General features: G+C 39.0%; 1 protein-coding gene across 3 annotated transcripts in view; it reads right to left on the bottom strand.

Moving 5' to 3' along the window:
• Nucleotides 1-4547: 4547 nt before the first annotated feature.
• Sar1 (Secretion-associated Ras-related 1) overlaps nt 4548-27368 on the bottom strand; it is a 32017-nt gene continuing 9196 nt past the window's right edge. For 2 of the 3 annotated variants that reach the window (XM_068368186.1, XM_068368183.1), the window contains exons 2-6: nt 25376-25435; nt 22542-22661; nt 20764-20921; nt 9179-9322; nt 4548-5851 (exon numbers count right to left, since the gene is read on the bottom strand). In XM_068368186.1, coding sequence (XP_068224287.1) covers nt 5735-5851; nt 9179-9322; nt 20764-20921; nt 22542-22661; nt 25376-25418 — 582 coding nt within the window. In that variant the 5' untranslated portion in view covers nt 25419-25435 and the 3' untranslated portion in view covers nt 4548-5734. Of the gene's footprint in view, nt 5852-9178; nt 9323-20763; nt 20922-22541; nt 22662-25375; nt 25436-27042; nt 27118-27368 lie in introns of those variants that run through there. The other variant, XM_068368184.1, reaches the window with a different exon arrangement.

Genomic DNA, 27368 nt, shown 5'->3' with positions numbered 1-27368 from the left:
CCAATTATTCCTTGTTAGCACCCGTGAACGTTCGGACGTGTTTCTGGAATAAAACTTCTAGAATACTATGTAGAATTGAGCCTCACGATGGAGAAGTCGTAGAAAGGGTACTTATCCAGCCAAGGAATCCCTAGCGCAGATCGAGTAATTACTCATTATTATTATTTATTATTATTATTATTACTATCCAAGCTACAACCCATGTTGGAAAAGCAAGATGCTATAAGCCCAGGGGCCCCAATAAGGAAAAATAGCCCAGTGAGGAAAGGAAATAAGGAAATAAATAAATGAAGAGAACAAATTAACAATAAATCATTCTAAAAAAGGCAACAACGTCAAAACAGATATGTCATATATAAACTTAACAACGTCAAAAACAAAGCCCTCTGCTCCTCATTGGAGTTATGTGCCTGTGGGGAGCTAATTGCAGTCTGCTGAACTTAGAACTCTTACCCATAGCCTGTATGAGCCTTTGAGAAAGTTGCCAAAGATTTTATTCTCATCACTATTCTTCGCTTTGGCAAAGAGAATGGGCGAGTTGCATGGTGTCTCATACTTAACCCTTTTACCCCCAAAGGACGTACTGGTACGTTTCACAAAAGCCATCCCTTTACTCCCATGGACGTACTGGTATGTCCTTGCAAAAAAACTATTTACATTTTTTTTTTATAACTGAGAAACTCATCCCTTTACCCCCATGGATGTACTGGTACGTCCTTGCAAAAAACTGCTATTTACATTTTTTTTGGATAACTTTATGAGAAAATTCAGGCATTTTCCAAAAGAATGAGACCAACTTGACCTCTCTATGGCAAAAATTAAGGCTGTTAGAGCAATTAGAAAAAAATATACTGCAAAATGTGCTGGGAAAAAAATAACCCCTTGGGGGTTAAGGGTTGGAAAGTTCCAAATAGCCCGGGGGTAAAAGGGTTGATAACCCACGCTGAGGATTGGAAAGTCCCGCCTTAATTTTGTGGCCGGACACCCTCGGTCAACAACTCCAGGTTCGACACTCGCTCTCCCCTCGTTAGGTGAAGTGTCGAGGGGGTAACCAAGAGAATGAACGAGTGATTTGTCGTTGTCTGGCATCATAACACCAGTGGTTATTGATGCCGATTCAAGTATGCAAATTAACAATTAACTCCCAAGATTGTAAAATTAAAACTAATTTACCCTTTAACCCCCAGGCTCTTTGGAAATTTCCAACCCTTAACCCCCAGGGGGTTATTTTTTTCCCAGCACATTTTGCAGTATATTCTTTTTAAATTGCTCTAACAGCCTTGATTTTTGTCATAGAGAGGTCAGGTTGGTCTCATTCTCTTGGAAAATGCCTGAAGTTTCTCAAAAAATTATCAAAAATATGAAGAAAAAAAATTTTTATGGCATTTTTTTGCAAGGACGTACCGGTACGTCCATGGGGGTAGAGGGATGAGTTTTGTGAAACGTACCAGTACGTCCTTTGGGGGTAAAAGGGTTAAGGATATGGCGTCTTAAAAGATTGCAAATTTTTAAACTTATTTGTATTTTACCTAACCATGTAAAATCCGAGATAATTTTGACACGGCTGGCTGGCGGATAGGCCCCGCCCACCTGACAGGCACCACCACCTTCACTTTGACCTAAGACTTTCAAGGGGGTCGAGGTGGGCAATGTAATATAGAGGTCTTAGGTCCGTATGTGACCCATCCCCTTCAAAGTTGTTCCCCCTTTTGTTCTGGGACCATTGCCACGAGATGAGAACAAATTTACAAACTTCACCCGTTTAATAAATACAAGGTCTTGTTGCTTACCCTACAAATTACTCAAGAAACGTAAGTACCATTAGCTTAACCCTTTTACCCCCAAAGGACGTACTGTTACGTTTCACAAAAGCCATCCCTTTACCCCCATGGACGTACCGGTACGTCCTTGCAAAAAATGCTATAAAATTTTGTTTTTCATATTTTTTGATAATTTTTTGAGAAAGTTCAGGCATTTTCCAAGAGAATGAGACCAACCTGACCTCTCTATGACAAAAATTAAGGCTTTTAGAGCAATTTAAAAAAAATGTGCTGGGAAAAAAATAACCCCTTGGGGGTTAAGGGTTGGAAATTTCCAAATAGCCTGGGGGTAAAAGGGTTAAATGCAGTATATCTAAATTTAATCAAATTAGAAAATATTATTTATAACTTGAGTTTTCGATAAAACAAAAGGTTTCTTTAACAACATTTGATGAGCCTAACTGGTACAGCACAGATTCTAGTTCAAGTCGCTGTGTTCCGTCATTGAATACAGTTGAAACCCTTTACTCAATATTAGAACCCACTAAATCACAAGTTATATAACCATGAAAAATATGAAAACTATTATAATCATACATACATCACATATACCAAGGTACTCCCCCCAATTTTGGGGGGTAGCCCACATCAAACATAAATAAAAGGGGACCTTTCCTCTCTACGTTCCTCCCAGCCTGAAAAGAGACTCAAGAGTTCGGCTGATACTGCATATAATACATAGAATATATCACGTACAGAATTCAACAAAATCACTGCAAAATGGTTACGACAAATAACATTGGCATTTAGATATCTGGAAGGCCCAGTGGGTTCCGTAAGCAAGGAGGAACCCTTCCGCTTACCCTGTTAGATGCAATCAAAGCTCCGATTGCGTGGAGTGGTGGTGTACTATTTAAAACAAAATCAATCCATTTTACGTGGTTTTATACTTAACCCTCTTACCCTCAGGCTCTTTGGAAATTTCCAACCCTTAACCCCAAGGGGTTATTTTTTTCCCAGCACATTTTGCAGTATATATTTTTTTTAAATTGCTCTAACAGCCTTAATATTTGTCATAGAGAGGTCAGGTTGGTCTCATTCTCTTGGAAAATGCCTGAATTTTTTCAAAAAATTATCAAAAATATGAAAAAAAAAAAATTATATAGCATTTTTTTGCAAGGACGTACCGGTACGTCCATGGGGGTAAAGGGATGGGTTTTGTGAAACGTACCAGTACGTCCTTTGGGGGTAAAAGGGTTAAGATACTGACCACAGTAAAATGACACAACCATTTGGAAATCATTGAAGAACTGGCGGTAATTATACACAAGTTCATTAAGAAATACGGTGACAAACAATACACTATAAATTGATACAGTAATCAAGATGACATTTACAATATGAAACTGGACCATCTGTTAAGACTTTAGCGACTGATTGATTTTTCTAGAATTCTCTGGCATGCCGACATTGGAGGTCATCGAGGCCGATATTGCAGCTGAAAATCGTAGGCTTGAGTTAGGTGAAGCCTTCCATAGGCCAAAATATAATAAAATTAAACTTACAGCTTCTTAAAACCTTCAAGTTTGCAGGTTCAGGATTTTCTGTACTTAAAATCTATTTTCTGAGCCTGCTTTGGAGGAAGAGTCCCACTGTCCACTTCCTGACAAATAATATGTCAACACTATTTGAGGATCTTAAATTTGATATTCGATCAAGGACATTTCCCCAAATGACGGAGGCACAGGGGACATCTTTAACCCTTTTAACCCAGAAGGACGTACTGGTACGTTTCACAAAAGCCATCCCTTTACCACCATGGACGTACCGGTACGTCCTTGCCAAAAAATGCTATAAAATTTTTTTTTCATATTTTTGATAATTTGAGAAAATTCAGGCATTTTCCAAGAGAATGAGACCAACCTGACCTCTCTATGACAAAAATTAAGGCTGTTAAAGCAATTTAAAAAAGATATACTAGAAAATGTGCTGGGAAAAAAATAACCCCCTGGGGGTTAAGGGTTGGAAATTTCCAAATAGCCTGGTGGTAAAAGGGTTAAGATGTCCCACTGTCCTCTTGGCTACGTCACTGACAAATAATACGTCACAATACTATTTGACGACCTTAAATTTGATGTTCGATCAAGGACATTTCCCCAAATGACGGAGGCACAGGGGACATCTTCAAGATGTCCCACTGTCCTCTTGGCTACGTCACTGACAAATAATACGTCAACACTATTTGAGGATCTTAAATTTAATATTCGATCAAGGACATTTCCCCAAATGACGGAGGCAAAGGGGACATCTTGAAGATGTCCCACTGTCCTCTTGGCTGTCACTGACAAATAATACGTCACAATACTATTTGAGGATCTTAAATTTGATATTCAATCCAGGACATTTCCCCAAATGACGGAGGCACAGGGGACATCTTCAAGATGTCCCACTGTCCTCTTGGCTACGTCACTGACAAATAATACGTCAACACTATTTGAGGATCTTAAATTTAATATTCGATCAAGGACATTTCCCCAAATGACGGAGGCACAGGGGACATCTTCAAGATGTCCCACTGTCCTCTTGGCTACGTCACTGTCAAATAATACGTCGCAATACTATTTGAGGATCTTAAATTTAACGATCAAGGACATTTCCCCAAATGACGGAGGCCACTGTCTTCTTGGCTACGTCACTGACAAAAGTGTTACGACATTATTCGAGGACCTTAAATTAAACATTCAGTCAATGACATTCCCCCAAAAAGAGGAGAATGAAAATAGAACCTTCTCACCATATTTTATTATATAAAGATTATCTCAACAAAACTTTTTGCATTCAAGGAAAATTTTACCTTACTTTCCAAGCTTCGAATCTTTGAAGAAGAAGCGGCAAAGCAGCAGAAGAAGAAGTTAAAAACTTAAACTACGCGACCTCAAAAAAAAAAAAAAAAAAATATTTCACGAGATAAATACAGAGTTTACTTGATGCTTTTTTGGATTAAACTTCCCTGAAGTATTAATGCCTAATTTAAAAAAGAATCATTTCATGAAATCTAAACATCTAAATACTGTATAATAATAAAGAATCATCATAAATAATTGATAATCAAACTAAACTTCCCTGAAGAGCTAACACTAAAAAAAAATTAATTTAATCTGCATCAAAGTTTTGGGCACCATTTGATAAGGATTATTTTTTATTTTGCTTTCATCAACATCTCGACAATTGAACCCGGAGGAGTACTGTCGCACTATAAACGTTTTACCAAAACTTTCTCTGGGAGTCTCTGAGTCTCAACTTGGTTATAAAAACTCTACAAGAACATTTTTGATTAAAAAAAATAACTCTGATCCAATGTTTGGTTAAAATAAGGTGTTTCACGAGGATGATAATACTAAAGCACTTTCGATCAGATAAAAATGAGGAATGAAGACACTTGTGTCTTTGCAGGGGAATTGGTTTCATGAGGAGGAAGGCCGTGTCTGAAATGATTAATAATAGGGGACAAGGGGTAGGGTGGAGGGGGGGGGGTGTTTAGGTACTCGGCCCGGAGGCAGACCAAACAAAACGACACATACAAAAACCGAAGTTCTCGTTTCCTCCGCTTGCTTCCGACGGCGGAGAAGAATCCGCCGTTCCTCGTTTTACTTTTCCTCCTCGAGAACGGCGAGACATGAATACGACCGCTGGAGTCCGTAGGTCCTTCCCGCTCGTTGGCAGACGCCGCATGCGAGATACGGCGACTAGTTTTTTACTTTGTTGTTATTAAATTATTTCTTTAGGCTTCTAACACTTGGGGATTCAGAGAACGATGGCAAAAATTCTACACAAATAAATGTTCCTCTCCCCGTCACCCAGCGTTCTAAGAGTCTGATAAAAGGAAAGCACTGCCGATGACGAAGGGATCGAAGCTCGCTTGAAGACGGATTTCCGCCATCGCACCCCAGACCTCCAACCTGCTCCCGGCGCTCTTAATCGATGTAGTTGGCGATCCACCGGAAGCCTTCTCCGTAACCTTGCCTTTTGAGGACTGAACACATGAATAACTCTAGGGGACGACCGGGTAGCTCGCTGCGGGGGACTTTACTCTGAAAGGAGGGAATTTTATTAGTGGACTTAATATAATCTGCGTTAGACATGTCATAGATTAGGAATCTTACTACTATAAACAATAGGAATATTACTGCTACTCCATACGATAGGGATTTTACAATACTTCTGTAAACTAAAGGGATCTTTCCATACTTCTGTAAACTAAAGGAATATTACTATACTTCTGTAAACTAAAGGAATCATACAATACTTCTGTAAACTAAAGGAATCATACAATACTTCTGTAAACTAAAGGAATCATACAATACTTCTGTAAACTAAAGGAATCATACAATATTCTGTAAACTAAAGGAATCATACAATACTTCTGTAAACTAAAGGAATCATACAATACTTCTGTAAACTAAAGGAATCATACAATACTTCTGTAAACTAAAGGAATCATACAATACTTCTGTAAACTAAAGGAATCATACAATACTTCTGTAAACTAAAGGAATCATACAATACTTCTGTAAACTAAAGGAATCATACAATACTTCTGTAAACTAAAGGAATCATACAATACTTCTGTAAACTAAAGAATTCAAACAATACTTCTGTAAACTAAAGGAATCTTACAATACTTTTGTAACCTAAAGGAATCTTACAATACTTCTGTAAACTAAAGGAATCTTACAATACTTCTGTAAACTAAAGGAATCTTACAATACTTCTGTAAACTAAAGGAATCTTACAATATTTTTGCAAACTAAAGGAATCTTACAATACTTTAGTAAACTAAAGGAATCTTACAATACTTTAGTAAACTAAAGGAATCATACGATACTTTAGTAAACTAAAGGAATCATACAATACTTTAGTAAACTGAAGGAATCATACAATACTTTAGTAAACTGAAGGAATCATACAATACTTTAGTAAACTAAAGGAATCATACAATACTTTAGTAAACTGAAGGAATCATACAATACTTTAGTAAACTGAAGGAATCATACAATACTTTAAACTGAAGGAATCATACAATACTTTAGTAAACTAAAGGAATCTTACGATACTTCTGTAAACTAAAGATATCTTACGACACTTACGTAAACTAAAGGAATCTTACGATACTTTTGTAAAGAAAAGCAATCTTACGATACTTTTGCAAACTAAAGGAATCTTACGATACTTCTGTAAAGAAAAGCAATCTTACGATACTCTTGTAAACTAAAGGAATCAAACGATACTTTTGTAAACTAAAGGAATCAAACGATACTTTTGTAAACTAAAGGAATCTTAAGATACTTTTGTAAACTAAAGGAATCTTACAATACTTCTATAAACTATAGGAATCTTACTGCTAAAGTAAACACGGAAATAAGACCACCCAAAAAGTAGTTAAATCAACTCAACTAAAAAAAAATACTATGCAGAAAAATATGAATGAAACTATATATAAATGATCATAGAAAATTAATTCGCAACAACACAGCGACTAGAGAACTAACTTACATTTAACTCTTTCAGTGACACCGTACAAATGTTTATTAGAGGAATACTTAACAGGCAAAGGTTGACTTTGCTATTGGATATTTCATATACTTGAATCTTTGTTCATTGAATGAATATTAGTGTCATTAACAGACCACATCAAGGAATTTATTCTTATAATTATCAAGTAGCCCCCTGTGGCCGCAGGGGCATAAAAACAATTAGAATAGCGCCAACGTTATCCCTGCGTGTCGTAAGAGGCGACTGAAAGGGACGGAACGAGGGGGCTGGGAGCCCCCTCTCCTGTATAAAAATCCTGTGAGACATCATCAAAGAGATGGAGCTGGGGGGAGAGTGACTGCTCCCCGCACTCTAGTATAAGTGTGACGCAGTTCCGGTAGGCCCTGCTGCTTCCTCCGGTGCCTTAGATGACCGCGGAGGTAGCAGCAGTAGGGGATTCAGCATTATGAAGCTTCATCTGTGGTGGATAATGTGGGAGGTTGGGCTGTGGCACCCTAGCAGTACAGTACCAGCTGAACTCGGCTGAGTCCCTGGTTAGGCTGGAGGAACGTAGAGAGTAGAGGTCCCCTTTTTGTTTTGTTTCATTGTTGATGTCGGCTACCCCCCAAAATTGGGGGAAGTGCCTTTGGTATATGTATGTATATCTAAGGTACAGAAGCATGATAATACCACAGGCTAGGTCATTTCGTTAAAGACTGATTCGATCATAAAATACTGCTCGGGGAAGTTGAGATGTTGAACGAGCATTGACAATTAAGAAACTAAAAAAAGCGATTAAGTTAACGAGCTGCTTCACAAAAATGCCTGAAAAATACTGCTGGGTTAAGTTGGAGCAATGAAATTACAGTCAATTCTTTTTAGCGAGGCAGATTTGCACCGACTCGCAGCGGTGCCCTTTTAGCTCGGGAAAGTTTCCTGATCACCGATTGGTTGGATAAGAAGATAATTCTAACCAATCAGATAGCAGGAAACTTTTCCGAGTCTGTGCAAATGCGCCTCTTTAAAATAAATTTAGTATAAGTAACCCCATGAAGAAAAAATAAAAAGTCGACAAATACATACATATACCAAGGCACTTGCCCCAATTTTGGGGAGTAGCTGACATCAAACAAATGAAACAGAAAAGAGGGACCTCTCTCCTCTCTACGTTCCTCCCAGCCTGACAAGGGACTCAACCGAGTTCGGCTGGTACTGTTAGGGTGCCACAGCCCACCCTCCCCCTTATTCACCACAGATGAAGCTTCATAATGCTGAATCCCCTACTACTGCTACCTCCTCGGTCATCTAAGGCACCGGTGGAAGCAGCAGGGCCTACCGGAACTGCGTCACAATCGCTCGCCATTCATTCCTATTTCTAGCACACTCTCTTGCCCCTCTCACATCTATCCTCCTATCACCCAGAGCTTCCTTCACTCCATCCATCCACCCAAACCTTGGCCTTCCTCTCGTACTTCTCCCATCAACTCTTGCATTCATCACCTTCTTTAGCAGACAGCAATTTTCCATCCTCTCAACATGGCCAAACCACCTCAACACAATCATATCCACTCTAGCTGCTAACTCATTTCTTACACCCGTTCTCACCCTCACCACTTCGTTCCTATCCCTATCTACTCGAGATACACCAGCCATACTCCTTAGACACTTCATCTTAAACACATTCAATTTCTGTCTCCGTCACTTTCATTCCCCGGAACTGCGTCACAATCGCTCCCCATTCATTCCTATTTCTAGCACGCTCTCTTGCCTCTCTCTGACTGCGTCACAATCGCTCGCCATTCATTCCTATTTCTAGCACGCTCTCTTGCCTCTCTCGCATCTCGGCGATAAATACCGCAAGTAGAATATTTCTCGGCCAAACTCACCTTTCCTGTGGTCTGTCCGAAGAGACCGAAATAATGTCTAAACTCGTCTTCAGAAGCAGCCCCTGGGATATCGATCTTGTTTCCCAGAATGACGATGGGTACGTTGGACAGCTGGTCGTCTGTCAACAGTGAGTCCAGTTCAGCCTGAGGAGTGGGAGAAAGAGTTTTGAGTATTGTAACTGCGTCGTTCATAAAAGCGAGGCTTAACGATACACCAACTAAAAAAGGGATTTTGACGAAGGAAAAATCTATTTCTGGGGAGAGACCTGTGGCGGCCGGTGAAAAGAGTCCTTCTTATATACCTTTTCTGATAAAACCTTCCAATTATACCAGAAAGATAAAATACACCAACTAAAAAAGGGATTTTGACGAAGGAAAAATCTATTTCTGGGGAGAGACCTGTGGCGGCCGGTGAAAAGAGTCCTTCTTATATACCTTTTCTGATAAAACCTTCCAATTATACCAGAAAGATAAAATACACCAACTAAAAAAGGGATTTTGACAAAGGAAAAATCTATTTCTGGGGAGAGACCTGTGGCGGCCAGTGAAAAGAGCCCTTCTTATATACCTTTTCTGATAAAACCTTCCAATTATACCAGAGAAAGATAAAAGCATGGAATGCTGAGGTTACAACCCTCGCGCGAGCACCTTTTTGGTGTCGTGTATAAAGCAAAGGCGCGTGAAATCCACTATTCACAGGTTGTCTTCCATTTAGTTAATTCCTTCGTCAAAGGGATGGGCCGATACAAAATACCCTTTAAGACTTAAAAAACTTTTCCTTAAGACTACAAAAATAACAAAAATATACTGTATTTAACCATTCTCTTCCACCGAAGTTCCTTCTTGAGATTTGTTATATAGATTATTAATATTATTATTACCAGCCAAGCTACAACCCTATTTAACCCTTTTACCCCCCCGGCTATTTGGAAATTTCCAACCCTTAACCCCCAGGGGGTTATTTTTTTCCCAGCACATTTTGCAGTATATATTTTTTAAATTGCTCTAAAAGCCTTAATTTTTGTCATAGAGGGGTCAGGTTGGTCTCAATCTCTTGGAAAATGCCTGAATTTAAAAAAAAAAATTATCAAAAATATGAAAAAAAAATTTTTATAGCATTTTTTTGCAAGGACGTACCGGTACGTCCATGGGGGTTAAGGAATGGCTTTTCTGAAACGTACCAGTACGTCCTTTGGGGGTAAAAGGGTTAAAAAGCATGATGATATAAACTCATGGGCTCCAACAGGGAAAATAGTCCAGTGAAGAAAGGAAATCAACTAAAAGAAAAGTAAAGAACAATTAAAATTATTATTATCATTATTATTAAATGCTAAGCTACAACCCTAGTTGGAAAAGCTGGATGCTATAAGCCCAGGGGCTCCAACAGGGAAAATAGCCCAGTGAGGAAAGGAAATAAAGAAAAATAAAATATTTTAAGCATAGTAACAACATTAAAATGAATTTTCCTATAAAAACTATAAAAACTTCAACAAAACAAGAGGAAGAGAAACTACAAAAGAAGTGTGCCCGTGTACCCTCAAGCAAGAGAACTCTAACCCAAGACAGCAGAAAACCATGGTACAGAGGCTAAAGCACTAAAGACTAGAGAACAATGGTTTAATTTGCAGTTCCCTTCTCCTAGAAGAGCTGCTTACCTTAGATAAAGAGTCTCTTCTACTCTTACCAAGAGGAAAGTAGCCACTGAACAATTACAGTGCAGTAGTTAAGCCCTGGGTGAAGAAATTCTTTTAATTTCTCTTAGCATTGTCAGGTGTATGAGGAGAAAGAAAGTGTATAGAATAAGACCAGAGTATTCTGTGTATGTGTATGCAAAAGGAAAATGATCTGTAACCAAAGAGGTATTCATAAGACCTATATGCATTCTAGTTCAGTGCTCTGAAGAAAAATTCCTGCGAGAGCAGCTAACTCCTCTAATAACATAAAGCATAGGTTTTACTATCAAGAATAAAACTATTATAAAAACCGCAAGATTGAGATAAACAATAGAGATTAAGCGAATGGTAAAGACAGGCAGGGAAACGGCAGATATTAAAGTGAAAGGACAAAGCCCAGAGGAAGAAGAGATGAGAAGACAACTCAGTGACCTAGTGGAAGTTCAAGACATCCTGAGTAGGGAACTAATTCTATGAATTTAATTTCTGATCTTGTAAAGGGAAGTGACGAGTCCATGTCTTTAAAGATAAGAGATTATTATTATAAGGGATTTTCCGATTACATCATCCACTAGAAAGCCGTAACTGAATTTGCACAAAGTTGGAACACGCCTAAATATTGTGCCGTACGCACGTGCCGTCGTCACCTCCCTATGCTAATGCGTTACCGTACAGTATAGTTAAGTTATAATCTATAGTCAATTTCTTTTAGCGAGGCAGATTTCCACCGACTCGCAGCGGTGCCCTTCTAGCTCGGAAAAGTTTCCTGATCGCTGATTGGTTGGACGAGATAATTCTAACCAATCAGCGATCAGGAAACTTTTCCGAGCTAAAAGGGCACCGCTGCGAGTCTGTGCAAATCTGCCTCGATAAAAGAAATGGACTATAGGACATAAAATCAAAGCAAATCCTCATCATTATTAGCAGGTAGTAGGTTGGCCAGGGCACCAGCCACCCATTGAGATACTACCTCTATAGAGTTATGGAGTCCTTTAACTGGCCAGACAGTACGACATTGAAGCGTTCTCTCTGGATACGGTTCATTTTCCCTTTGCCTACACAGGCACCGAATAGTCTGGCCTATTCTTTACATATTCTCCTCTGTCCTCATACACCTGACAACACTGAGATTACCAAACAATTCTTCTTCACTCAAGGGGTTACTGCACTATCATTGTTCAATGGGCACTTTCCCCTAGGAACGGGTAGAAGAGACTCTTTAGCTATGGTAAGCAGCTCTTCTAGGAGGAAGACTACAAAATCAAACCCTTGTTCTCTAGACTTGGGTAGTGCCATAGTCTCTATACCATGATCTTTCACCGTCTTGGGTTAGAGTTCTCTTGCTTGAGGGTACAAGCAGGCACACTATTCTATCTTATTTCTCTTCTTGTTTTGTTAAAGTTTTTATAATTTATATAGGATATATTTATTTCAATGTTACTGTTCTTAAAATATTTTAATAATAATAAAATCCCAAGGGTTCCAATATGGAAAAATTGCCCAGTAAAGAAAGGAAATAAATAATATATGAGAAGTAATGAATAATGAATGTAAAAATATCTTAAAATCATTAACATTAAAACAGATCTGTCATATATAAACTTGGAAGAGAGACTTATGTCAGTTGATTGTCGTAAAGCAGATGGAAAAATAGCTGGAGATAGTTATGGGGCAAGCAAGTCAGGAATGACCAAAAGACCTGGAGAAATTAAAGAAGCAGCCAAAGGATCTGCTGCAAGAATCTTAAATTCCTTCAAATAGCTTTAATGCAACTCCCCTCGGTAGACCTCGCTGTGCCTCTCGGTGTCGAGGCCTTCGGCAATAAACTTTCCCAACCATTGCTGTCTCGGTGTACAACCTTCAGGCACACTGAGGCCTTCGGCATTAAACTTTCCCAACCATTGCTGTCTCGGTGTACAACCTTCAGGCACACCGAGGCCTTCGGCATTAAACTTTCCCAACCATTGCTGTCTCGGTGTACAACCTTCAGGCACACCGAGGCCTTCGGCATTAAACTTTCCCAACCATTGCTGTCTCGGTGTACAACCTTCAGGCACACCGAGGCCTTCGGCATTAAACTTTCCCAACCATTGCTGTCTCGGTGTACAACCTTCAGGCACACCGAGGCCTTCGGCATTAAACTTTCCCAACCATTGCTGTCTCGGTGTACAACCTTCAGGCACACCGAGGCCTTCGGCATTAAACTTTCCCAACCATTGCTGTCTCGGTGTACAACCTTCAGGCACACCGAGGCCTTCGGCATTAAACTTTCCCAACCATTGCTGTCTCGGTGTACAACCTTCAGGCACACCGAGGCCTTCGGCATTAAACTTTCCCAACCATTGCTGTCTCGGTGTACAACCTTCAGGCACACCGAGGCCTTCGGCATTAAACTTTCCCAACCATTGCTGTCTCGGTGTACAACCTTCAGGCACACCGAGGCCTTCGGCATTAAACTTTCCCAACCATTGCTGTCTCGGTGTACAACCTTCAGGCACACCGAGGCCTTCGGCATTAAACTTTCCCAACCATTGCTGTCTCGGTGTACAACCTTCAGGCACACCGAGGCCTTCGGCATTAAACTTTCCCAACCATTGCTGTCTCGGTGTACAACCTTCAGGCACACCGAGGCCTTCGGCATTAAACTTTCCCAACCATTGCTGTCTCGGTGTACAACCTTCAGGCACACCGAGGCCTTCGGCATTAAACTTTCCCAACCATTGCTGTCTCGGTGTACAACCTTCAGGCACACCGAGGCCTTCGGCATTAAACTTTCCCAACCATTGCTGTCTCGGTGTACAACCTTCAGGCACACCGAGGCCTTCGGCAATAAACTTTCCCAACCATTGCTGTCTCGGTGTACAACCTTCAGGCACACCGAGGTCTTCGGCATTAAACTTTCCCAACCATTGCTGTCTCGGTGTACAACCTTCAGGCACACCGAGGCCTTCGGCATTAAACTTTCCCAACCATTGCTGTCTCGGTGTACAACCTTCAGGCACACCGAGGCCTTCGGCATTAAACTTTCCCAACCATTGCTGTCTCGGTGTACAACCTTCAGGCACACCGAGGCCTTCGGCATTAAACTTTCCCAACCATTGCTGTCTCGGTGTACAACCTTCAGGCACACCGAGGCCTTCGGCATTAAACTTTCCCAACCATTGCTGTCTCGGTGTACAACCTTCAGGCACACCGAGGCCTTCGGCATTAAACTTTCCCAACCATTGCTGTCTCGGTGTACAACCTTCAGGCACACCGAGGCCTTCGGCATTAAACTTTCCCAACCATTGCTGTCTCGGTGTACAACCTTCAGGCACACCGAGGCCTTCGGCATTAAACTTTCCCAACCATTGCTGTCTCGGTGTACAACCTTCAGGCACACCGAGGCCTTCGGCATTAAACTTTCCCAACCATTGCTGTCTCGGTGTACAACCTTCAGGCACACCGAGGCCTTCGGCATTAAACTTTCCCAACCATTGCTGTCTCGGTGTACAACCTTCAGGCACACCGAGGCCTTCGGCATTAAACTTTCCCAACCATTGCTGTCTCGGTGTACAACCTTCAGGCACACCGAGGCCTTCGGCATTAAACTTTCCCAACCATTGCTGTCTCGGTGTACAACCTTCAGGCACACCGAGGCCTTCGGCAATAAACTTTCCCAACCATTGCTGTCTGTGTAAAACCTTCAGGCATGTTCATGATTGTATATTTCTCTTCCTCTTGAAAAAAGTTGTAAGCAAACAAATTCTCTATGAGATGCAAATATGTCATGAGTAGATAACTCCTCTCCCTGAGATGCCAGTAGCTCCGTGACATCCACCTCTAAATTGAGGCCAGCTCTGTAGGACTTGGGCTCTACTCATTGGGCTGGTTAACCTCTTCCCTCTTAATAACAGCAACTTCTAAACTGAACTGTTTACAAAATTTACCGACCTTTTTGGCAAATGTTAATTGTCTGTTTACTCAATCCACCGACCTTTTTGCCGACAGTTAATTGGAAATCATACTAAACTAGGTATGAAATTCTTTCACACTATTAAGAAAAATTTTATTATTATTACAAGCTAGGCTATAACCCTAGTTGGAAAAGCAAGATGCTATAAGCCCAAGGGCTCCAACAAGGAAAAATAGCCCAGCGAGGAAAGGAAACAAGGAAATAAACTACAAGAGAAGAATAAAACAATGAAAATAAAATATTGCAAGAACAGTAAGAACATTGAATTAGATCCTTCACATATAAACTATAAAAATTTCATAACCTCTGTACCATGGTCTTCCACTGTCTTGGGTTAGAGTTCTCTTGCTTGAGGGTACACTCGGGCACGCTGTTCTATCTTGTTTCTCTTCCTCTTGTTTTTTTAAGCTTTTATAGTTTATATACGAGATATTTATTTTAATGTTACTCTTAATAATTTTATTTTTCCTTGTTTCCTTTCTTCACTGAGCTATTTTCCCTGTTGGAGCCCCTGGGCTTATAGCATCCTTCTTTTCCAACTAGGGTTGTAGCTTAGCAAGTAATAATAAAATAAAAATAATGAGGATCAAGACAGAACAGCGTGCCCGAGTGTACCCCCTTGCAAGTCAGTCTTCTCCACTTCTGCCCAAGGATTAATGACCTCCTTCAAAGTTGAAAGGATACTGTGGGACTTCCATGTTTTCCTTAAAGCTAGAGAAAAGTCCTCAGAAGTTAGCAGGTCTCGAAAGGCACTCCTTGGTCCATAAACTGGAGAAGGGCAGTGGTACTGGGAAAGTAAACCACCTTGCAGGATAACCAGGGGAATTTCCTAGTGACAATAACACTTTGAAGGGCAGACCCTTCGAAGATGGGCAGCTCTTCTAGGACGACGACTCCAAAATCAAGCCATTGTTCTCTAGTCTTGGGTAGTGCCAAAGTCCTCTGTACCATGGTCTTCCATTGTCTTAGGGTAGAGTTCTCTTGCTTGAGGGTACACTTTGGTACAACACAGTTCTATATCATTTCTCTTCCTCTTTTTTTTTTATAGTTTTTATAGTTTATATATGAAATATTTATTTTAATATTGTTACTCTTAAAATAACTTATATTAATTGTTAATTACTTTTCTTGTAGCTTCCTTATTTCCTTTCCTCAGTGGGCTATTTTCCTTGTTGGAGCCCTCGGGCTTATAGGACACTGCTTTTCCAACTACGGTTGTAGCTTAGGAAGTAATAATAATAATGATAATACTTGGAGGACAGGCAGTCAACCCTTCCATAAATGTAATAACGAGAACAAAGTGGAAGAGAAGATAATCTAACAGCAAAAGAGAACTTACGAGTGGCAGCAATACGTCCTCTCTCGCTTGGGGGTGAACCCGTGTATGCTGTTCTCTCTCTCTCTCTTGATTTGTTGAAGTTTTCATAGTATATGAAACTTTTTTTTCATAATTTTTTCTTCCCTTTTAGTTTGTTTCCTTATTTCCTTTCCTCACTCTGCTATTTTTCCCTGTTAGAGCCCTTGGGCTTATAGCATCTTGCTTTTCCAACAAGAATTATACCTTAGCTTAGCTTATAATAATAATAATAACCCTTTTACCCCCAGGCTCTTTGGAAAATTTCCAACCCTTAACCCCTAAGGGGTTATTTTTTCCCCAGCACATTTTGCAGTATATTTTTTTTTAAATTGCTCTAACAGCCTTAATTTTTGTCATAGAGAGGTCAGGTTGGTCTCATTCTCTTGGAAAATGCCTGAATTTTCTCAAAAAAATTATAAAAAATATGAAAAAAAAAATTTTGATAGCATTTTTTTGCAAGGACGTACCGGTACGTCCATGGTGGTAAAGGGATGAGTTTTGTGAAACGTACCAGTACGTCCTTTGGGGGTAAAAGGGATGATAATAATAATAAAGTTTACACTAGATATTTGTTTGGAGTGCTGGCACATCATAAATAGGGCGATCTACTTTGCCATCTCAATAGCACACACAACTAACTGCATATTTATTTACTTAGAAGTTTTACTCCAGCTGTTACCAAGTTGTGGAATGATCTTCCTAATCGGGTAGTTGAATCAGTAGAACTTCAAAACTTCAAAGTTGGAGCAAATGGTTTTATGTTGACCAGGCTGACATGAGTCTTTCTATAGTTTATATACGACATATCTGTTTTTGACGTTAATAGTTTATATAGGACATATCTGTTTTTGACATTGTTAATAGTTTATATATGACATATCTGTTTTTGACATTGTTATTAGTTTATATATGACATCTGTTTTTGACGTTGTTAATAGTTTATATATGACATCTGTTTTTGACGTTGTTAATAGTTTTATATAAGACATATCTATTTTGACACTGTTAATATTTTTAGAATGATTTCTTAATTCATTCTCATCATTTATTTATTTCCATATTTCCTTTCCTCACTGGGCTATTTTTCCCTGTTGGAGCCCTTGGGCTTATAGCATCTTGCTCTTCCAACTAGGGTTGTAGCTTGGCTAGTAATAATAATAATAATTTACAATAGTTTTTAGTAAGTCAACCTTTCCCCTACATACCTTCTAAAAGAGTAGGTTTCCTCAAAATCCATTCACAAATCTTAAAAGATATTTATATATTTCCTATTTATACAAACCTTTGTTCTTTAACCCTTTAACCCCCAAGCTATTTGGAAGTTTCCAACCCTTAACCCCCAAGCTATTTGGAAGTTTCCAACCCTTAACCCCCCGGGGGTTATTTTTTTCCCAGCACATTTTGCAGTATATTTTTTCCAAATTGCTCTAACAGCCTTAATTTTTGTCATAGAGAGGTCAGGTTGGTCTCATTTTCTTGGAAAATGCCTGAAGTTTCTCAAAAAATTATCAAAAATATGAAAAAAAAAAAATTTATAGCATTTTTTTGCAAGGACGTACCGGTACGTCCATGGGGGTAAAGGGATGGGTTTTGTGAAACGTACCAGTACGTCCTTTGGGGGTAAAAGGGTTAAGAGTTGAACAGGCGGACAATTCTCTATTCGTAGTTTGTATTATTATTATTATTACTTGCTAAGCTACAACCCTAGTTGGAAAAGCAGGATGCTATAAACCCAGGAGCTCCAACAGGGAAAATAGCCCAGCGAGGAAAGGAAACATGGAAAAATAAAATAGAAACATTAAAAAAATAAAATAAATATGTTCTATATAATCTATACATACTTTAACAAAACAAGAGGAAGAGATATAAGATAGAATAGTGTACCTGAGTGTACCCTCAAGCAAGAGAACTCTAACCCAAGACAGTGGAAGACCATGGTACTGAGGCTATGGCACTACCCAAGACTAAGAGAACAATGGTTTGATTTTGTAATGTCCTTCTTCTAGAACAGATCTATTTAAATGTTACTGACCTTGAAATACTTTTTTTACTTTTTAAATATTACTTCTCATATAATTTATTTAATTCTTTATTTCCTTTCCTCACAGGGATATTTTTCCTTGTTGGAGCCCTTGGGCTTATGCCTGCTTTTCTAACTAGGGTCGTAGCTTGGCTAGTAATAATAATAACGGAACACCCATCTCCTCTATCAGAAGTGTTGGATTAGACCATGGAAAGAAAGACACCAACCAATTTTCTCCTCTTGTGATGGGGATGGATACTGCTTGGGCGAGTGTAGTCTACTAAAAAGGTATGTCATCGTTTAACCGACTCGCAGGTGAAAGGTGTTAACCCTTTTACCCCCAGGCTATTTGGAATTTTCCAACCCTTAACCCCCAGGGGTTATTTTTTTTTTCAAGCACATTTTGCAGTATACTTTTTTTAAATTGCTCTAACAGCCTTAATTTTCATCCTAGAGAGGCCAGGTTGGTCTCATTCTCTTGGAAAATGTCTGAAGTTTCTCTTAACATTATCAAAAATATGCAAAAGAAATTGTAAATAGCAGTTTTTTGCAAGGACGTACCGGTACGTCCATGGGGGTAAAGGGATGTGTTTTGTGAAACGTACCAGTACGTCCTTTGGGGGTAAAAGGGGTTAACAGTTTCACCCCCTCAAGAGGAGAACATAAGTTAAATAAAGCCAGTCACTCCACCTTTCCTCTAGACTAATACCGAACATGTTACCTTATATAAGATGCACACTTGCCCTGTACGGGAGCTGGGAGAGTTCCACAGCTCCTGAGGAAAAGACCCACGCCAGGATATCCAGGTGTCCGTAGGGCATATCCTAAAATTACCAAGGCGACGATGGTCTGAAAATAACGGACAATATCTTCGGTTGAAAGTACACCAGCAGGTGATCTGCACGGATACCGACAGGGACACAATCACAAGTTCCTCCTCGAGATGGCAAAGGCCAGCAATGAACTCTGGTGCCTCCGTCACCAAAGGACTCTGAGATAGAAGGAACACCAACAGGGCACTTACTTCATATCCCGCTAGTTCTACCAACAGGGACACAATCACAAGTTCCTCCTCGAGATAGCAAAGGCTGGCAATGAACTCTGGTGCCTCCATCATCAGAACTCACAGAGATAGAAGGAACACCAACAGGGCACTTACTTCATATCCCGCTAGTTCTAAAGAGGATTGCAGCACTCGTGTGAGGGATATCAAATCCTGCAAAGTAGCACGGCCGGGCCACCCCGGGCCTGCGATGGCATGTCCGAGACAAATGTCCGTAGGAGGAACAGGCTTAAGCAGGAACAGGGTCTTCATAATGTCAGCTTATTAGGGAAGAGCAGAACTCCACAAGAAAACATACCGTATACATCTACCTCTTGACGAACCAGAGAAGAGAGCCTGTCTTGAGGGAGAGATTGTAACCACCCTAAGGACCAGGTTTTAGGATAGGTAGGCGACACTGCTCGAAACTTCATTTGAACATAGACCATTAACCGGCCAGCCCCCCAAGGAGAATGGATCCAAAAGCAAGGAGATTCTTCAGCAGAAAAAAAAATATATCTGATCAGGAAGATCGGTTCTCTACGATCGCCAAGGCGGAGTATGTCTCAAGATCTAGCAGAACAGGAATCATCCCCATGCGTCCCTTGGAGGTAGATAAAATGTTCCATTCCTTAAAACCATAAGGATACTCAATCGCAGCTAGTACCATTACTAGCGCCTGCTGTCCCAAGACCTGCCGTACCGGTCCTGGGAAAGTCACTACGTGAGCTCACACACACTCATCCACAAGACATGAAGGTCAGCTTATACCACGAGCTTCCCTGTGCTAAAATGCTGGTGGTAGGGGCTGCAGAGACGGCAAACCAGGTTCCCGTTCCGGATGACAAAATCAGAAAGAATTACTTGAAGAGAGACGTGTTATTTCCTCCTGATAGAGAAGAGCAGTTCTCTTCAGGTAAAGATACTCCTCCTATCCTCTGTATTATTATTACTATTACTAACTAAGCTACAACCATAGTTAGAAAAGCAAGATGCTATAAGCCCAAGGGCTCCAAACAGGGAAATAGACTGTTTTCATTGGTGTGGAAACGAACCCATATTTGAAGTGTACCCGGTGTAAAGAACACGGAATTTCATACACTTAGTGGTATAATTTTACATTCAATAGTCACCAAAATGTTAACCCTTTTACCCCCAGGCTCTTTGGAAATTTCCAACCCTTAACCCCCAAGGGGATTTTTTTCCCAGCACATTTTGCAGTATACTTTTTTTAAATTGCTCTAACAGCCTTAATTTTTGTCATAGAGAGGTCAGGTTGGTCTCATTCTCTTGGAAAATGCCTGAATTTTTTCAAAAAATTATCAAAAATATGAAAAAAATCATTTTTATAGCATTTTTTTGCAAGGACGTACCGGTACGTCCATGGGGGTAAAGGGATGGGTTTTGTGAAATGTAACAGTACGTCCTTTGGGGGTAAAAGGGTTAAAAGCATCTTACACAAACAACCTGGACATTTCAGAAGCATACTGCACTTGGCTATGAGAAAACAACTCGGTACGGACTCCCATACAAACCTTTGATTCGGCAAATCGCTCTCTATCCGCTGCGTCTATGAGGAAGACGATGGCGTCTACGGCAGGGAAATAATCCTTCCACACTCTTCGCGCTTGGTGATGGCCGCCCAGGTCAAAGGTTGTGAATTTTATCTGTCCTATGCTTAGTTCTTCTGAAGCTGTTGGATATGACGGGAAATTATTAAGACAGAATTCAAGTACTTCTCAAGTTATTAAGACAAAATTCAAGTACTTCCATTGTTATTAAGACAAAATTCAAGTACTTCGCAAGTTATTAAAGACAAAATTCAAGTACTTCCATTGTTATTAAAGACAAAATTCAAGTACTTCTAAAGTTATTAAAGACAAAATTCAAGTATTTCTCAAGTTAAGACAAAATTCAGGTACTTTTCAAGTAAAGACAAAATTCAAGTACTTCTAAAGTTATTAAAGACAAAATTCAAGTACTTCCATTGTTATTAAGACAAAATTCAAGTACTTCCATTGTTATTAAAGACAAAATTCAAATACTTCTAAAGGTATTAAGACAAAATTAAAGTATTTCTCAAGTTGTTAAAGACAAAATTCAAGTACTTCTCAAGTTATTAAAGACAAAATTCAAATACTTCTAAAGGTATTAAGACAAAATTCAAGTACTTCCACTGTTATTAAAGACAAAATTCAAGTACTTCCACTGTTATTAAGACAAAATTCAAGTACTTCCATTGTTATTAAGACAAAATTCAAGTACTTCCACTGTTATTAAAGACAAAATTCAAGTACTTCCACTGTTATTAAAGACAAAATTCAAGTACTTCCACTGTTATTAAGACAAAATTCAAGTACTTCCATTGTTATTAAGACAAAATTCAAGTACTTCTCAAGTTATTAAGACAAAATTCAAGTATTTCTCAAGTTATTAAGACAAAATTCAAATACTTCTAAAGTTATCAAGACAAAATTCAGGTAATTCTCAGGTTATTAAAGAAAAAATTCAAGTATTTTTCAAGTTATTAAGACAAAATTCAAGTATTTCTCAAGTTAAGACAAAATTCAAGTACTTCTAAAGTTAAGACAAAATTCAAGTATTTCTCAAGTTATTAAGACAAAAGGAATGTACTCAAAATATTTTTCTTTCCAAATTTTCTAATGTTTAAATATCTTTTTTCATTCCTCTCATATTTCAAGTTTTTAGCCTTCTATATTCAGTAAATATTTCCATAACATGTAAGAAAATTAAAGAAAACAAAAAAATATATGTTTAAGACATGCAAAAATTTCTTTATCAAAACATCACACTTAATGCCATGGAAAATGTCAAATGTTAGAAAAATGTCAAATGTTAGAAAAATGTCAAACGTTAGAAAAATGTCAAACGTTAGAAAAATGTCAAACGTTAGAAAAATGTCAAACGTTAGAAAAATGTCAAACGTTAGAAAAATGTCAAACGTTAGAAAAATGTCAAACGTTAGAAAAATGTCAAACGTTAGAAAAATGTCAAACGTTAGAAAAATGTCAAACGTTAGAAAATGTCAAACGTTAGAAAAATGTCAAACGTTAGAAAAATGTCAAACGTTAGAAAAATGTCAAACGTTAGAAAAATGTCAAACGTTAGAAAAATGTCAAACGTTAGAAAAATGTCAAATGTTAGAAAAAAGTCAAAAACTTTATAAAGCTGATATAACTATGAATAAAACAATATAAAAATCAAGGCTCGATCTACTCATGCAGTTAAATGTCCGACCACCGCCAGAATTAAAGAAAGCGTGAAAAGTTCGAAAACAAACGCGCATACGTACTTGGATGAAGGGTGGGAACGTGTTGTGCCATGCGGTCATCTTTCAGCATGTGTAACAACGTGGTCTTCCCGGCATTGTCTAGACCCAAGAAAAGCAGCTTGCCACTCTTCTTCCACAGACCTGCCGGCCAAGAGGGGTTTTAGAGGAGAGTCGAGATGGAAAAACTATAAAACTAAAACGTACAGTTCGACAATGGAGTTAACAGTACACCTCAATCTCCGAGGAAGAGCACCCAGCCACACACAAGGAGTTTTAGCGAAGAGTCGAGATGGAAAAACTATAAAACTAAAACGTACAGTTCGACACGGGAGTTCCCGGTACACCTCAATCTCCGAGGAAGAGCACCCAGCCACACACACGTCTGCTAGCTCTCCGTACGCTAGCTTTTTGGTTACGCGCCTTGATGTGTGGGCGTGACAGGGCGCTCTTTTACGGAACAAAGGTGTACCATGGACGCTCTTTTTCGGAACAAAAGTGTACATACTATACAGTGAACCCTCGCTACTTCGCGGTTCGACCATCGCGGATTCACCACTTCGCGGATTTTTTTTCATAACCCATATATATATACATATTGGTAATAACAAAATCAACATACTGTACTGAATAATCAATATAATCGATGCAAAAACTAACCTATACACAGATGTGTACAGTAAAGGCGTTTGTTTCTTCATTATGATCAGAGAAACGTAAACAAAACATTGGTTGCCATTTTTTATCGTGCTTTTTGGCGTGTTTAGGAAACGCATGATATAAAATCGCCTTTAATATTTGTGCCTGTTTTAGTTTAGGGTACTGTAGTACATGCATTAAGTGTTCTGTATATTAAAGGGTAGTTTGTTAACAGTACTACGTACAAGGGAAGGTTTTAAAAGTCTGAATATACATGTTGAATAAATAGGTAAATATGGTGTCGCTACTTCGCGGATTTTCACCTATCGCGGCCGGGTCTGGAACCTATCTACCGCGATAAACGAGGGTTCACTGTAAAACTAAAACGTACAGTTCGACACGGGAGTTCCCGGTACACCTCAATCTCCGAGGAAGAGCACCCAGCCACACACACGTCTGCTAGCTCTCGTTACACTAGCTTTTTGGTAACGCGCCTTGATGTGTGGGCGTGACAGGGCGCTCTTTTACGGAACAAAGGTGTACCATGGACGCTCTTTTTCGGAACAAAGGTGTACCATGGACGCTCTTTTTCGGAACAAAGGTGTACCATGGACGCTCTTTTTCGGAACAAAGGTGTACCATGGACTCCATGTGTTCAACTTCGTGTTCAACTTTATATGTGAAAAAAAAAACTAGTAAAGTATAAAATATTCCCCAAGATAAAAAACTAATGTACACAATATAAAATATTCCATATGGTGAAAAAATTAATGTATACAGTATAGTATTCAATCTTCCATATTGAAGTGTCTAAAATAAAAACAGAATTTAAACTTTTCTATAAAACGGACTGGAAAGAATGACAGGAGGAAAAAATATCTGCGGCTCAGTTGCTAAAGAGAGCCTGAAATATAGTAGGAATGTCGAGCCATGATTGCCAACAGCAACTGGACGGCGATGGTGACGAGGATAAAATGAGGAATGAGCAACTGGTACAGACCACTGCACGCCTAATCAGACTGGCTGGTGGGTCAGACACTAAAAGTTAGTGCAAAAATTTACAACTGATATTTCAATGTTAGTGTTTGTGCGTACACACGATCTATGAGAATTCGCCTTCGAACCAATCGCTGTATAACGAGGCCATTAATATGCTACGATATTTATCAATCCTTTTACCCCCAGGCTATTTGGAAATTTCCAACCCTTAACTCCCCCAGGGGGTTATTTTTTTCCCAGCACATTTTGCAGTATATTTTTTTTAAATTGCTCTAATAGCCTTAATTTTTGTCATAGAGAGGTCAGGTTGGTCTCATTCTCTTGGAAAATGCCTGAATTTTCTCAAAAAAATTATCAAAAATATGAAAAAAAAAATATAGCATTTTTTTTGCAAGGACGTACCGGTACATCCATGGGGGTAAAGGGATGAGTTTTGTGAAACGTACCAGTACGTCCTTTGGGGGCAAAAGGGTTAAGATGCTACGAGATATATATTAATGTGTACACGTTTAAAGAAGCCAGGCTGGACAGATTCAAGCGACACCCGACTCACATATATTTATTTGCACAGGTGAAATCCAGCGTTCCTCTCGCAGCTGGGTCAACAGTGTTTTCTTGCCGGCCTTATTCAAGCCCATGAATAAACAGCGTAGCCTTGGCGTGACAAGGCCTTAACGAGAGGAAACGGGCGAATGAATAGGGCCGTGCCGTGAATCGATTTCTCATCCGGATAATATCACTGTGGCAATGTAATGAGATTCTGGTCTGACCACCAGGAAAAAAATTTGAATTTCAAAACTGCAGTGTGACTTACATATACAATATACATTTCAAAATACAATAAGAGAGAGAGAGAGAGAGAGAGAGAGAGAGAGAGAGAGAGAGAGAGAAAAAAGGAAAAAAAAAAAGAAAAAAGGAAACGAAGAGAAAAAACGAAAAGAGAGAGAGAGAGAGAGAGAGAGAGAGAGAGAGAGAGAGAGAAAGGAAAAAAAGAGAAAAGGAAGAAAAAGAGGAAAGGAATAATAAAAAAAAGAGAGAGAGAGAGAGAGAGAGAGAGAGAGAGAGAGAGAGAGAAAAAGAAAGAAAGAAAGAAAGAAAGAGAAAAAAAGACAAAGAAAAAGAAAGAGAAAAAATGAAAGAAAGAGAAATAACGCAAGAAAAGAAAAATAAAGAGAGAGAGAGAGAGAGAGAGAGAGAGAGAGAGAGAGAGAGAGACTTACCTAGATATCCCAGCACACCAGTAATCCAATCCCAAAGAAACATTCTTGTTATGGGGAGAACTGCGAAAAAAAAAAAAAATATACGTTAACATTCGACAAAGATCCTGTTTCATAAATTCAAAAAGTTATATATTACCAAATAAAATACAATAAAATACAACCATAAATGCAGCTGTATTTCTCCTGGGACTTAGGAAGCAAAGCAATTAGAATACAATAAAATATGACCATATACATCATCGGCAAAGCCACGACTGACGAACTACAATAACCTTTCGTTTATATTCTCCGTCTTTTTATGTTTCCAAATTGAAATTCTTTCATCAGAAGGTAGAAACATACGTCCCATTCTATTGATATAACATCTGTCAGTATTATTATTAATTGCTAAGCTACAACCCTAGTTGGAAAAGCAGGATGCTTTAAGCCCAGGGGCCCCAACAGGGAAAATAGGCCAGTAAGGAAAGGAAACAAGGGAAAATAAAATATTTCAAAATTAGTAACAACAATATTTCCTATAAAACTACAGATAAGTGTTGTTAGAGAGAGACAAACACAGATATGTAGGAAAGTAATAATAATAATAATAATAATGATAGAAACAAATATATATTTCCTATATAAACTATAAAAACTTTAACAAAACAAGAGGAAGAGAAATTAGATAGAATAGTGTGCCCGAGTGTACCCTCAAGCAAGAGAACTTTCACCCAAGACAGTGGAAGACCATGGTACAGAAGCTATGACACTACCAAAGACTAAAGAACAATGGTTTGATTTTGGAGTGGCCTTCTCCTAGAAGAGCTGCTTACCATAGCTAAAGTGTCTCTTCTACCCTTACCAAGAGGAAAGTAGCCACTGAACAACTACAGTGCAGTAGTTAACCCCTTGGGTGAAGAAGAATTGTTTGATAATCAGTGTGTTGTCAGGTGTATGAGGACAGAGGAGAATATGTAAAGAATAGGCCAGACTATTCGGTGTATGTGTAGGCAGAGGGAAAGAACCGTAACCAGAGAGAAGGATTCAATGTAGTACTTTCTGGCCAGTCAAAGGACCCTATAACTCTCTAGCGGTAGTATCTCAACGGGTGGTGGCTGTCCCATTATGAAACGGCAGGCTACTGCTACACTTTTCCCACTTCAAAACACACACATACACCGAATAGTCTGGCCTATTTTTCACTTTTTCTCCTCTGTGCTCAATTCCTGACAACATAGATTACCAAACAATTCTTCTTCACCCCAGAGGTTACTGCACTGTAATTGTTCAGTGGTTACTTTCCTCTTGTCAGGGGTAGAAAAAGACTCTTTAGCTATGGTAAGCAGCTCTTCTAGGAGAAGGACACTCCAAAATCAAACCGTTGTTCTCTGTACCATGGTCTTTCACTGTCATGGGTTAGAGTTCTCTTGCTTGAGGGTACACTCGAGCATGCTGTTCTATCTGATTTCTCTTCCTCTTTTGTTAATTTTTTTTTTTATAGTTTATATAAATTTTTATTTTAATGTTACTTAATTCTTAAAAATTTAATTTTTCCTAGTTTCATTTCCTCACCGAGCTATTTCCCCTGTTGGAGCCTCTGGGCTTATAGCAACCTGCTTTTCCAACTGGGGTTGTAGCTTACCAAGTAATAATAATAATAATAATAATAATAATAATAATAATAATACCTCTTTATTCAAAGATGTCTGCTCGATACTCGGCAGTAAATCTTTCCTCGTCTGCCCCTACACTGACGGGAGATATAGTCTACGGTGGTAGCGATTAAAGTCGTACCGATAATTAAGTATAGATGACCTACAGACGTACAGTTGTCATCAACGAGTCCCCCAATTGAGAGATAAGTTATCTTTTGATTAAATAACAGCCAAGAGTACTTTAACCTATTTAAATTTCCGTCAAATATAATCTTGCAATTTCAAAATCATTTAACCTTTTCTTTGTAAGTTTTCCATAATTTGAAAGAAAATAAATGCAATTTTACAAAAATATAAAT

Source organism: Palaemon carinicauda, unplaced genomic scaffold (genome assembly GCF_036898095.1).
Source record: "Palaemon carinicauda isolate YSFRI2023 unplaced genomic scaffold, ASM3689809v2 scaffold165, whole genome shotgun sequence".
Lineage (NCBI taxonomy): Eukaryota > Metazoa > Arthropoda > Malacostraca > Decapoda > Palaemonidae > Palaemon > Palaemon carinicauda.
Note: the sequence above shows the minus strand (reverse complement) of the source record. Positions and strands in the feature narration are given on the sequence as shown.